This window comes from Syngnathus floridae, chromosome 10 (genome assembly GCF_059516105.1).
Source record: "Syngnathus floridae isolate MCC-2025c chromosome 10, RoL_Sflo_1.0, whole genome shotgun sequence".
Classification (NCBI taxonomy): Eukaryota; Metazoa; Chordata; class Actinopteri; order Syngnathiformes; family Syngnathidae; genus Syngnathus; species Syngnathus floridae.
In genome coordinates, this window is record NC_142422.1 from 6,504,760 (window position 1) to 6,519,896 (window position 15,137).

The 15,137-nt window shown below is 39.8% G+C and overlaps 1 protein-coding gene and 1 long non-coding RNA gene across 5 annotated transcripts in view; one reads left to right on the forward strand and one right to left on the reverse strand.

Moving 5' to 3' along the window:
- LOC148392145 (uncharacterized) overlaps window positions 1-15,137 on the reverse strand; it is a 247,396-nt gene that overhangs the window by 127,566 nt on the left and 104,693 nt on the right. The window lies entirely within an intron of this gene.
- irx1a (iroquois homeobox 1a) lies at window positions 6,071-10,102 on the forward strand. The gene is made up of 4 exons (XM_088388158.1): window positions 6,071-6,669; window positions 7,649-8,717; window positions 8,884-8,959; window positions 9,598-10,102. The coding sequence occupies exons 1-4, from the start codon at window positions 6,427-6,429 to the stop codon at window positions 9,671-9,673; spliced, it is 1,464 nt and encodes a 487-aa protein (XP_088244284.1). The 5' UTR covers window positions 6,071-6,426; the 3' UTR covers window positions 9,674-10,102.

A 15,137-nucleotide genomic window follows, 5' to 3' on the forward strand; every position in this document is an offset into this window, starting at 1 on the left:
CAGATAGCCTGGACCGGACCCTCTCTTTTCTCTAGGCAAGGAGAGAGAGGGGGGGGGAGAAGAAGGGCTAATGGGGGGGGGGGGGGGGGGGGGGGTTATGGGCAATATTCATTCATTTCCACAGAGTTTATTTAACCTTCATAATCCCGTGTTGATGTAGAATGAAGGAAAATTGACACAGTAGGAGAGGAGGGAGAGGTGGAAAAGAAGGAAGGGGGGCTTGCAAAGGGTGAGAGGAAAACGAGGGGAAAAATAATAAATTAGTTGTCTAACGTTACAAGGGATGAACTCAATATATCTATTACTTAAAGACTAACTGACTGTGAAAGTGCTCATTTCACGAGAGACGGGGCAGTGAGCTGGTGGGTACTCATGGGGTTCGGAGGCTGCTGCTCTTACCCACCCCTCCCTTTCCACTTTTTGCTCCCCCGACCCACCTCTCTCTGTCTCAGCTTTGATGTTTCCCCTTTCAGTGTTAACAAACTCCGGCCATGTTTCCATCTTGCTCAAACACAACAGCAGGCGCAGATTGGATGCCCACCTAAATAACCTCCACTACACACAATGACACAGGACGATCGATCTGGACTTTGATGGCCACTGCCGCTACTCATACAAAACGTGTGTGTAGGTGTGTGTGTGTTTTGAGGACAGGCCATTGGTATAGAAAACAAATGTAGACAACAGGATGGGGTAGAAAGGGAGGAAGAAAGGCGTAACAAGAGTGATGGAAGTGTGGGGAGGGGAGGTATATAATGGTTGGACTCTAATACAAACCCTATTTTTCTCTCCTTAACCACAGATTTCACGGTGTGGCCAAATGTTTGACTGAAACAGCTGAGTGCTGCTGATGCAAGAGCATAGCCCTTGCCAGATCAGCTGGCCCCCTTTTGAGGTGAGAGTCAGTTGTTATTGAACCTCATTGTCCACATCGGTTTGCCTCTCAGCTGGGGTCATTGATGCTTCGACATGGGTGTGATGTGAAGCGTCATGCCGCAGCCTGCCAACCATCTTGTGTTCAGTCACAACGACTGTATACAACATGGAATGATAAAAAATAGCCATGCGTGTAGTAAAACATGATTTGCAGATTCACTACAACTCAAAATTTAGCGCAGCATTGTAAATGCTGAGTAACATTATCATTCAAAAAGTGATTTTTTCTAATCCTAAAAAAGTAACAGATGCTGAGGAGATATGCTCGATGAGATGATCGCTTGGACCATTACCCTTCAGAAAAAAAAAATATATGCGTGTATTTCATCTGAGACTTTAGCTGTTATTCAGGGCATTAACTCCAGTAAACAGAAACATCCAACACTTGCTGCAAGACTTGCCTTTAATTTCTTTGTACATTTCTGGTGTGTTTACTACATTGAAAAGCAACCCAGGACTCCCGAAAGAACCCAAAACCCAAGTCAGTCTGATCAAGGTGTTGTTGGAGTGAAAGGTTGAAGTATCCCACAGAGCGTGTCCAGAAACATGAAAACAGCAGGTTTCCACTACCAATAGTTTGTACAAAGGCACGCCAACGCGCAAAGCAGCACAACACGATAACAGATGAAAGAAAGAAAGCTAATTAAAATTCCATTTGTCATGCTGTCTGTTGATCATTTTATCTATATCCTTTACACCACTATCAAAGGGTGTGATTTCAAACGAATACGTCAGTGTACTAAAAATCTTTTCCCCAGGAAGGACCCATCCTTAAAATTCAATTAACACTGTTTGGAAATAAACATGGGAATTCTATCATCTTAATACGGATTTGCATGCTCTCATTTTTTCTCCACACCGAAGAAGCAAATCTGAAATGGAAAAGGAAATGTGAATATCTCCTCTTCCAAGTGTTTCAGTCCTCTTTCAGATTTAGCATAAAATTAAAGCGAAACAAAAGGGAGACTGCTTATCTTTGTGTTCGATGTCTTTTCTGTACATCTTGCTCATTTACTGTACTTTGCATACATCTGCAGCTGAATTCTTCAAATGAGCCCCTGAACTATAGACTGGGAGAATTAGGTTTGCTGCCTTGTGGCTGATGAGAATTCAGCTGGTTATTCAATAAAAACGTTAAATACCATGTAATAGATTTATCTTTTGAATTGCCAAATTAGTTAATTAGCATCGACAGTCTTAACGGCTGAGTTCACATGCACGCAAAGTGTTTTTGCAACAGGTTTTCAAGTAGATATGTTTATATTTTGTAGATTTCTCATACCGCCAGTGGATTTGATTTTTTTTTTTTGTAATAATACGGCTTATGATATATATATATATTTTAATATTAACGGGTTAAGTTGCCCAAGATCTTGCGTTGCGATTTAAGTGTTGCTTAGAACACAGGTAAATATGTTTCAGATACTCTCACAAGTTAAGTCATTTAGGCTTGTACTGCAGCAAAAAAGAAAAATGCTCAAAATGGTTAAAAGGCTCGCCAGCAAAATCTTGACTGCAACCAATCACTGCATTTCTCTCTTTCTCTCGCTCTCTCTACCACTCTCATTCCATCTTTCATTCTCTCCTTGGCTAGTCATAGTTATTCATTAGCTTCAGCCCCTATGGCAATGAGAGTCTTTAACCTCCATTAGATCTAATGTTGATATGTTTCCCTACCAAAGAGCCAAAACAATTAACACCCCTTCTCACATTTCTCTCCCCTTGGCCCCTAACCACATCAAAACCCGGGCCCACCCGTTCATTACCTACCTCTGAGAACCCCCCTGGGAAGTAAAAAGTCAGATACGTGGCTGTTGTCTTTTGGATGGTAAGCAGTAAAGAAGCCAGAATGACACTCGTCCACAATAATTAAGTGGCGTTTCCGTAAAACTCTGCCACAGTGTGGTTACGATGGCTATTCATCTCGGATACTTATCCACAATGAAGTAACCTCAAGAGTATTTTGACATGTTTTCCACAATGCAATTCATTCAAGTGGGTATGCCATGACCACAGTAACTATGCACCAATGAATGAGGGCTCGTCGTCTTCACCCAGTGGCATCGGAAGCCCTCATTGAAAATTCTACTTGCCGGCAACATTTCTCAGCATCCAAATGCTTGTAGCTTTCAAGGGCATAAAAATGTAATTAAAAAGTACTTGTTGTTTGTAGGACCACATCGCACTTACAAAGATTGCAAACCGTTTTGAAAATTGGCATGGACTTGGGCCCAGGGGTAACAAAATCCATCCAAGTGTTTAGCTGTCAAGTGAAAACTGTCATGACCTTGTGAGACCCAGAATAGGCCTCTTTTATGATCCAGGAAATTCCTCGTTTCCTTACCTATAGGTGTGGTGCAGTTGTCTGTGTATCGAATATCTGACTTTAACACCACTGCTTCTCTGACTTGCACCCACCGCTTAATACTTTGGTCGCTGTGACGCAGGTTATGTGTTCGTTGGAAGAAGTACTTATGAGCAGTGCTAACAAGGGGTCTGGTGGCTTGTTTTATTCAATTCATTTTCAACTAATCTCTTCTCCTCAAGGGGGGAAGGACTTTGGGTTTCAACACTTAATTTGATAATCTATGTGAAAGGCACAAAAGGGACATTCTGCAGATTCTTGACCTTTCCTCAACTTTGGCACTACCAGAGGCAGGAAAGGAGTATCTTTCACCACAGTTATTAGTTCACAGAAACACCCTTGACCTCTGCGGTGGTAGCCAACCATCAACATAACTGCTGTTATTGTAATACAGGTTCACTATGACTTCTATTGGAGTCATTCAAGTCTGTATTTGGACTCACAGGCAGCCTGAGTTCATGCATTATTGGATCTAGTAGGGGAAACATATTTGTGTAAGTGTCTGTATCAGCTAGTAGACAGATGTATGCACTATATTAAAATATAAATTACTGCTAATATTTTGATGTACATCCCCTGACATAGCACATCAAATAATAGAAAAGAATTTCCTACAAAATAAAATACGTTTTAAAAATATTTGATTTTGTAAACAACATGATGTATCATGTTTTAGATTTTTATATTAGCCTTAACAAAAATACATAACATACCTATACAAGATGTTTTTTATTTGATTGTTTAAGTAAGAAGATAAAATTACAGCTGATAAGAACTATTCCATGCTGAGTACGTAATAGAACAATTAGGTTGACTTACACAGTCGCTGGATGTGGCCATTAAGGCATAACAGCTAATGAAGTGCCTCCTGGAGATTTACATGATAAAAGTATCAGATATGGGAAGCCGCAGGATTTTCTGCATTGTCACAGACTGGGCTGTAATCACATCTTTAACGTGTTGTAAAAAGAGAGAGAGAGAGAGATTCCATTGCGATAGTAGCTGGAAGAACACTGATTAATTGGAATATTGGAAAACTTGATTTGGTCTGTTATTATTATCAATTATTATTATTATTATTATTATTATTATTATTATTATTATTATTATTATGTTTTTGTCACGAGTATTAATATAAAATACTTGGCCTTAATTTAACCATGCAACTACAAAAATATTATGATAGGGTGCTTTTTTCAAATTTTATTTTTGAATTAATTTGAAACTATTAGACCCCCCCCCCCCTTTTTTTTTCTCCCTTTCACGCCTACCTTCATATTTGACCACCCGCCCCCCACCCCATCCCCGCGCACATTTCCAGCGGGTTATCGCAATTGCCATTCCCCCCCTTCTTTCTGATGTGTTACCAGATTACCATCAGTGCCCCTCAGATATTTTTTTAACAGATCCTCGGCGCTCGGCAATATCCACTCGTAGCCATCTGGTGCAGATCAGAATCTAGTGACTTCTTGGGCTTCACTCGTTAAAGGTTTTTAAATCTAGATCATTCACTTGGGATTTGCGTGTGCTATATGAATGAAATATATATATATATATATATATATATATATATATATATATATATATATATATATATATATATATATATATATATATATATATATATATATATATATATATATATATATATATATAGGTGAATGCGCATATGTCAGGGCATATGAAAGGGCAGAGAAAGAGGTTCGCATACGCACTTTGGATTTCTTTTTTTCCCGTGTGCTGGAAATTGGATAAACGGTTCAAGAGGGAGGTAAAATCTAGCCTACTTTTTTTTTCTCTCATGGACCTTCGATTCTAATTCATTAAGTGTATTATGCACCACGTGGTTATAGCCAAACTATTGAAAGTATTCCGGCAGATATAAACGGTGCTACGCGCATTCGGGGGGTTGCATAGACTTTGCAGTCTGGTGTTTCTTTGAGTTTGTCCCTGCAGCTTTTTTTTTTTCATTCGTTTTGAAAGCAGCGAGAGAAAAAAACTCTGAAGTGGCTCTGCTGTTACAAAGGACAACAACAATCTGCTTTAAGTTCACAAAACACACACACACACTCACACAAAACACACACAGATAGAGAGTGCGAGAGTAGGAAGAGGAGGTGCTGTGTGGGGGGGGTGGGTTGGGTGTGTGTGTGTGGGGGGGGGGGGGGGTGATTAGACCATTAAGAAATCAAAGACGACTCCAGCAGTGGTCAATTAAAAATGTAACACAATAATAATAAATGATAAAATAACAGAATACATATTTTAACTGAGCACGTGTAAGAAATATTTTGCGTACAATATTGAATTATATTTAACTGAAGTAGTTGCTATAATTATATAACGTCCGTAGTTGAGAATGCGTTCGATAATAGACTTTTATATCCTGAGGGGAAAAAATGACTGTAATAAGTCAAATACCAGGAATTAAACTAAACATCCCGTGATAAGCAAAAAACTAATTCTTAAAGACGGCTTTGATTTCAATTTAAATGTATTCAAAGTTCCTTCCTCTAACGGGTTTACTTCCCCTGCTGTCGGACAGCTGTAAAATCGCGTCGACAGGTTGTCATACAACAATCAAAGCCGTCGTTGAATGGACTCTAAAGCTTGAACATTTAACATACAATAAGTCCAAACACGGCTGGAGAGAGAAAGGGGGAGTGAGAGGCGCTCGAGCAAGGAAGAGGGGAGAGAGAGCGGCCTCAGCCAATGTGCGCTCACTTCATATTCACATTATCCCACATTGCTCCAAACTAGGAGGAGCTTGTCGGCTCAAGTAGGGGATGCCAATCAAAGCTTCAACTTCAAATTGTATCTGAGAGATCAGCCTGGAGACCTCAGGGCCAGGCGCGTCAGTCTGTGCGCAATTGGTGATCACATCACATCCAAGCGGACTTTGAGAGAGCCAAAGAGAGACGAAGCTGAGATTTAAGAGAGTCTTGTTTCCACTGCCTACCGCTGCATGTCAGTCGTAGCTCTAACTTTGCATTGAACACTTTCCCCTTCAACTCATCTGGTCTGTTTTTCTTCTTTTTTTTTTTTTAACCTTCGTGCCCACTTTTTTACGCACAGTTTGTGGACGTTCCGCGCAGTGCAGAGCGTCAATCCGGCGGCGGTGGAAGATGTCTTTCCCCCAGCTAGGGTACCCGCAGTACTTAAGTGCCTCCCAGGCTGTTTACGGGAGCGAAAGGGCGGGCGTGCTAACGCCTTCCTCCCGGGGAGGGAGCACCGAAATCGGAGGGAGTCCGTCAGCCACCGCCGCGGCCGTCACGTCCGTGTTGGGCATGTACGCCAACCCGTACGCGCACAACTACAGCGCTTTCCTACCTTACACCAGTGCGGATCTGGCTCTTTTCTCACAAATGGTAAGAACTTGTGTTTAAATGTTCGATAATTCCGCCCGGGGTAAACTCAAAACTGTTTTTAAGTGTGACAGATGAACTAGATCCATGCAAAATAAAATAAAATAAAAATAAAACCTAACCAACTGCTAAAAAACAAAACTAAGAAAAGCAAAGTAAATAATGTCAAACGGTTTTGTTTTCGCAATTTACAATTGTTTTCTTCGGTACAAGCATACTTGTAGCATACTTAATAATTTAACCCGTTAACCAATGACAAAATAATAAGAGCTCAGATGATTTTGTTATTAAATGAATTATAATAATAACGATAATTGCAACACTACTACTACTAATAATAATAAATACTACTACTACTAATAATAATAATGGTAGCCATGAAATGTCAGAATTTTCTCAACCACGTTGGTGTTCATAGGTTTTTGAATTAAAACAATGTGGTTAAGTGCTGAAAAAATTGTTATTTTCAAGTTTTGATTGAACTTTTGGCAAATTATTTGCATGTGTGTATTCTCTTGTGTGTTTCTGTAAATTAAAACTGCCGTGCATATTTCTGAGATAAATAATTATCATAACAAAATAATATTCAAATTTAAAAAATGCAATATGTGAATAAATACATTGCTTAACGAATGCATGAAAAACATTTGCCAAAACAGCTGAAAAAGGGGATAATTATTTTTAAATGCTGGAGTTGATGTGTATCACAATATTTAAAAACAGCTTAGATTTTAGCCTATTGTAATTGCTTTCCAAATTGTCCTGCTCTGACAGAGAAAAAGAACTTGAGAAAAGTTTTGAGCACTCGTGGAAGTTTGTTGTGTGACAATAAAGGCAGCATTCTTCCATTCTATTATGTTTAGGAAGTTATTCTTATTTCTCTCATGCAACTTTAATTACATATGTCACAGTGAAGCGTGTGCTACATTTGTAGTTATTTAAAATAATAATATAATCATGACACCCGTTATTCCTCCTTAAGGGATCCCAATACGACTTGAAGGACAGTCCTGGCGTCCACCCTGCCAGCTTCGCAGCTCACACCTCTCCTGCCTTCTACCCATATGGTCAATTCCAGTACGGGGACCCCGCCAGACCTAAGAACGCAACACGGGAGAGCACCAGCACCCTGAAAGCCTGGCTTAACGAGCACCGAAAGAACCCTTATCCCACTAAGGGGGAGAAGATCATGCTGGCAATCATCACCAAGATGACCCTGACGCAGGTCTCCACCTGGTTCGCTAACGCCAGGAGGAGACTGAAGAAGGAGAACAAGGTGACATGGGGGAGCAGGAGCAAAGAGGACGGGGAGGACGGCAATTTATTCGGCAGCGGGGACGAGGCAGAGAAAAATGAGGATGAGGAGGAGATTGACTTGGAGAGCATAGATATAGACAAAATAGATGATAACGACGGGGATCAGAGTAATGAGGATGATGATGATAAATCCACTGACGGGGGCACGAGGGAGCACAGAGGCGATGGGGACGCAGAGGGAGCGCTGGACAGCTTGGAGAAAAGACGGGCCTTCAGCCTGCAGGGCCACGAGGCCTTGGACAAATCAAAAAGCTCCATTTCAGTACATCCAGGCTGCAAAGACAACACGGACGCTACCAGCAACACCACACGGGTACTTTCTCCGGACAGACCTGGGGGCTTCCCCTTGCCCTCAAACAATAAGCCCAAAATATGGTCGTTAGCGGAAACCGCCACGACACCTGACTCTTCGGCCCAGAAACCCACGTCTCCTTCTGGACCAGTGCCCCCCTCTCACCCTCAGATCCAGGCCCACCCCGCCTTCCTCCCAAGCCACGGACTGTACACTTGCCAAATTGGAAAGTTCCACAACTGGACGAACGGGGCTTTTCTGGGTCAGAACTCCCTGCTCAACGTGAGATCCTTTCTAGGGAGTCACCATCACCACCACCAACACCAAAATCACCACCTGGCGCCCCAGCAGCAGCCGACGTCAGTGGTGGTGTCCCCACTAGCAGCTGCTGCGGCCCTCAGCCAAGACAGCAAGGCCCCAATGGACAGTCCCAAACACATAGGTGAGAACATGGCAACATAACTCCTAGAATAGGATCTGACAGCAAACTCGTTGCAATAAACATATGGGCCCAACATTAGTTTATTATTAAAAATAATCTCACTGCGTCAGGGATAACCAAAGGGAAACTCTGTCAAGTGATTGATGTTAATATTATTTTCTTTTAGAACATGAAAATGGTGTACGATGCGATTCACCTCCAACACCAACCCTGAAGCCTTCTTTTCGACCCCTTCATGACAGGTGAGATTTAAAAAAAATGCGCTGTTAAAAAAATAATTATTTTTCAAAAACTAATTTAATCGTGACAACTAAAATTATAAGTATTTGTATTCATGAAATAGAAGGTGTTTCATTAAATATGCAAGCCAGTTTTAGATTGTGGTAAATACACAGCACGGATAATTAGCAGACAAATAATGTGCAACGGGATAGGAAAAAACGACTCGAAAGTAAAACAAATAAAGCACAATTTGCTTTGCGAGTGACAGGGGTCTTGACTCTCATCCCACACCCCCTTTAATTCCTTGCCCTGCGGGGATAGTGTGGCTACTTATCAAGTCACCGAGTAAAACGGGCTCTGTCTGGGCTGTGCTTTCGCTAAAGACCCCTGGGAGTCCCGGAGCCCATGGGAGCACTCTCACGGAAAGAGGGAAGAAAAAGGTTTACCTCTGTTTCAAGTACAAAATAGCCCCCTTCCCCACCCATGGCAGAGATATCATATTTGATTCATTAGAGTTGAGCTTGCATTTTTCTTTTTACGCAGGTTTATTATTATCAGTATTATCATCATTATTATCATTATTATCATCATCATTATTATTATTATTATTATTATTATTATTATTATCATTCATGCAATCGTGTTTTATTATATTCAGATCATCCCTGCCTTCCAGCGCCAGGAGTCCACAGGACGCTACACAACGGGTCCTCACTGCTCTCTCTTCGGCTTGAGTTTTCTATCTTTCTTTTCCTTTTTTTGTTTGGTGTGTGCTTGAAAAGAAGACGACAAAAAAGACTGCACCTCCCAAAAAGGACAATGAGAAATTATGAAGCAGCGTTTAGCATTCAGTCTTTGCAGTTGGTACAGAGCAAATGGCGTTATTTGGTAATATCCTGTGGATGGAGAAATGGATGTTGTTGTGCAGCCTATAATCGCACCTATAATGTTAATCTATCTCCCAATTTTACCCAAAGACACGGGGTCATTTTTGGTAGGCTTTTTACTTTGTTGTTATTATTAATATAATATTATTATATCTTGTGTTTATGGTGTCCTTCTTTAATGTAAATATCATGTGATCTAAATTTGTAAATACGAAACGTTGAAGGAATTTGTCCAGATCGTATATTTTGCCTAATAAACTAAATATTGGAATTATAAGAAAACAGAACGCTTGTATTATTATTATTATTATTATTATTATTATCATTATCATTATTATTTTATTATTATTAATACAGACCTATGCCACAGATTATCAATTGAATGTTTATTGGGTGCTAGGAGGAGAAAAATATTGGCAGTCTATAACAACATGCTTAATTTTATTCAAGTTTTGGAGGAAAGCAGCGTGGATGCATTGAGGTGCTAATAAGTGTCCAGATGGTTGCTAGTGACAGAAAATGGACAGGAGCAGCTGGGAAGGTCATTAAGTAATAATATGGGAACGCCCAGTCCAAACAAAATCAAATGGTTAAAATCTAATCTGTCAGAGGGAGACGTCGATTCGAAGATAAATAATTAATACTTTTCTTTTTTTTTTTTTTTTTATCGGGGGAGGGGCAGACTGACATTGTTGATGTTGGGAGCAGGGTGAGTGCTTGGGGATGTTGTCTGTGCAGAGGCTGATAGTGATCGTTAGACTATAAATCAACTTTGGGTACTGCGTCGACGACCAAAACCGTGCATTGACTAATAATAATGGCCAAATTGAGTTTAAGTGAGGGGTGATTTGTGTGTGTGTGTGCGTGTGTGTGTGTGTGTGTGTGTGTGTGTGTGTGTGTGTGTGTGCGTGTGTGTTTGCGTGTGTGTGTGTGCAAATTAATGTAAATTGCATGTTTGACAAAGCTATATATATTTTACAGCACTTTAATATCGCTCTCAAGTGAAAATACTAATATAGCGTTGTAATTACTTGAATTAAGTTGAATTAGTATTTTAGGTGAGAATCAGTGATTTTCATTATTGTTGGTGATATTATTAATATTATATTTTATTTAAAATGATATTTTATTTGAAATGAGCATTAATTTGTATAGTATGATGACCTGCAAAGTGAACCACTGTTCAATGGATTTCTTATGGTCGTTGCCTAAAAACAAATCAGTTTTGCTATATCACAGCGACCTCTATAGACAGGAGCTGGAAAAACTTTTTCCAACTTGAAACACGTAATAAATAAATAAAAACATGACCATAAATGGAACATTTTATAGTTGGCAATTTAACTTGAACTTAAAATACTTTAACGTATTTTGATAAAAAGAAAATGCTCAAATAATACATGTACCTCCAAAAAAGTAAAACTCAGTATATGTGAGCCATTAAGTCTTTTGGGAGTTTAATTTTGATAATTGTCTTCCAGCTCATGACCACAAAAAATACAAATACGCCAAATTATTTTAATATACATGATTAAAAATATCAATGTTTATTTAATGTTAAAAGTGAATTACTATTTATGGAGTAACCATAGTATTTTTGTTTATTTAAAATCAACGGATAATGAGCACCAACATTTATAATAGTACTACGGCTTACTTATGTGTTTGCTATAACTACTGTTTGAAGATATGTTAGTATAATATAGTTTGAGAAAACAGTTATGTTTATACAGTATGTTAGTATAATATTGTTGGCACTAACACATTTAGAAAAACTGACATTCTGACAGTGAGCACACTGACTGTGGGGGAAAAGGGGAATGTCTATGTAGATAAATCTGTGTCACTTAAATGGCTATTGCTTTTGACACATCCACGACCAAGTTGAAGAATTGACAAAAGGTCATTAAAGGTTGAATAATGTCATTCTGCTATTGCTGAAAAACACAGCAAAGAAATGGAAAATGTGTTTGTCCAAACACAAAGAATAGCAAATAAACATAAATGTCAACATAAATTATTCACTTTCATATAAGTTTCTTTTTTCAAAACTATAAAACGACAGTATAACTAAGATACACTCTTTTTCTCCTGCATTTTCAGCCATGTCCAAATTACACTAACACTGTTGTGATGACAGGACTAAATTTTGGCAGGTTCACCTAATATGCATTGACACAGTTTTTGGTAACAACATTGCACATTCATACTGTGGCAGAAAAGGCAGATGTGTAATTTTCTCAGTTCGGTACGTTCAGTTCTTGCACAATATCGTGTGCCGACTTTTCGGCCAGAAATCAAATAACATCTCTGAGTACCGTTTATTTCCTTTGTCGTCAAACAGCTTCAGGTTTGAACAAAGACATTAGCTGCAGGCCACAATATTGTGTTCCCATAATATATACAAAATTATTCATTTAGTAAGGGATGTACGGTGGATTGTCTAATGCGTAATGAGCAGGGTTGGAGCTGATAATTAGGCTGTCACTTTCAGCCATTGCTTCCCTATACACCCCGGGCCACAATCCATGGAGAAATAAAGAAAATAAAGAACATGAATTAAAGAGATGAGGACCTAGAGATATGAATTTAAATAAATATATTTATTTAAAGCACTTTCGGGATTATGAGGGATAAATATGCATACGATTATGTCTTTAAGAGACTGAAGCTACTGCTCGAATAGTTATTATTTTAGAGGTGTGTTGTAATGGCAAATGTGTTGAAAATATTTTAATTAGACTAAATACAAAGAAAGTGTATTTTAAATCAGATCGCCCATTATTAAAAACAGTCTAAAAGAAAACAAGAGCAAACAAATAAATTAAGCCAAGTGGTGACAAGAGCTTTTGTTATTTCCGCACAAGGACTGAGTGCTGAAACATAGGCGATATGGAAATTATGGCTCAAGCAAAGACAATAACTTGTTGACCCTAAAACAATTTAGCATTCTGTCACAGCCTGTCCCCCCCCATGTTACCACTGTCCTTTGTTGGCGAACAAGGACCATCTCCCCCTGCAACTGAGACATGTCATAGTATGGCAATCCATTCATTTTAAGGCTGAATTGTGTTGGTCTGTGTGTGTGTGCGTGCGTGCGTGCGTGCATGTGTGTGTGGCATAGAGACTGAAGGGGGGGAAAGGTGACTGCACGGGGAGGAAAGTTTATCACTGTCTTGTCTTTTTTGGCAGCACAACAGACCCGACCCCTTGTTGTCCAACACAAATGTCTTTCCCTCTTCCTCTCCCTCCTCTCCTCTTTCAATCCCCCCCTTCTTCACTTAAACATCCCGTTTGTCTATCCTCAAGGATGCCCGCCCATATCTTCCCCCCTCTAATCCATTTATCTGCTTTCATGAGTGCACTACTGGTTGAAGGCCGACACAAAAGCCGCCTCAGCGTGGCCCCGGCAGTGGGAAACACAACAACAACAAGCAACAAAAAGTTAGCTGCAGCCACAGCAGGGTCGCTATGGAACCCAGATCGATGTCGTTTTCTGCCCCCTTTTTTGCCTTGTTGTTTATGTGACACAATGGCAGTAAAAGGAACGGATGCCTTGGTCACAGGCTTTTCTTTCCAGAAGTGGTATGCTGCTGTAAGACACGCACGCCTGCCAATGGAGGAGGTTGGAGAAAGGGGAGAGAATGTGCGAGGTGTTCTCGGCACAGCGACACTCAAACACAAATAGAAACACGGAGCAGACTTGCCCGAGTGCTCGTTCAACAACTCAATGACAACTCAACAACCCATGTAGACCCCTGCTGACACAAAAGCCTGGCCAGGCATCGAGATACCGTACACTTGAAAATAAACAGTCTCTAGCTCATGTTGTTGTGTGGTTATCTTTTGTACGGCCACCCAAAGTGACGTTCTCATGTTTTGATCGAGCAAGAAAGATGTTACAAAGCAAGGCAGAGAGACTAAAGTTTTCCGCGTCTCAGATGAACATTCTTTCTGACTCTAAATCAAGAACGCAACAAAGCTTTTTTCCACTCTTCAATGATACAATATGCTTATTTGGCACGCAGTCAATGCACTGCGCCAAATGCTGGGACATTAATTGGCAGGCCGAAAATCCCAAATATTCTGCTCGAATGTGATGTATATTTGAAATCTATTTTAAGAGACCTCACTTGAACATGGAGAGTCATTATTATCTTCTTATTTGCTACATGTTTGTTGATCAAAGTTGTTTCCTAGTGTCTGTTTGTTAAAAAGGGGCCCTGACAGTCCAACAAGCACATAAGAACCCTCGTGTTCGGAATGGCAAAATTCGGGCGAGCTTCTGTTCAATTAATGATTCCAGCAAGCAATTAAAGCAGGTTTGAGGCAAGTTCTCCTTCATGATACGTACACAACAACACCACAGGATCAGCTAGCACTATATTTAGGGAAGGGAGAATGTATTGTGATGATTACTTCATGCACACAGGCATTCTCATTGTTTTGGAGGATCAGAATTATTTTTGCCTTAATTATCCATCAGTTCGGATCATGTTCTTTAGGGGTGTTTGTAATCATAGAGATATTTATAGCTATTCATTGTCTCTCTGTAATTACATACTCATCAGAAGAGAAGTTTTTACATGTAGCATTTGTTTCAAAACATCAATTAGACAGACGGCATTGTTGTTGTGATCGCTTTGAAGTGAATTCCCTCCCCAAACACATTTTGACAAAGTTTTATTCTCTGTGATCGTACTTTTCTTTATTAGGAGAGGGGTTGTTTCACAATGTTCCTTCAAGCTTGGATGGATTACTGATGCAGTTTGACGTTGGTTATAGGGCTATTGTAATTTCATTCAAGTCATAAATAACGGAACATCGTGACTCCATTCTATGCCTTTGCCTTTAAAGTTGTGGATTGTGTCATCAAATTAAGTCAAATGAAGAACTAACACGTTCATATCAATAAGTTAGGTGCCATTGTGGATGTTTTCAAACCGGGAGCCCTGCACTGCTTTTTCCAGTCTTCGCAAACATTTCCTCTGTGACAGACAATAAAGTCCGAATTTTCCTGCCTTCCTTTCTGATGTCATGCCATTGTGGTTTAGGCTAATTCCCGGGGCTGTACAAAGTGGAGTGCGGCCATATGAAGTATCATACCACAGCTGCGGCTAAAACACAGGAATTTCCCTTAAGTGTAGGATCCACTCACAGCACATATGTTGTGCAGAAGGTGGCATGTAATACAGTGCAACATCTTTGTCAATAAAAAATGAAATATTTGCTCTTGGACTTGTCTACCCTATCAATGTGTGCATAGGTGTAATTTGCTATATATTTCCTAATATCATAATAATAGTTTATA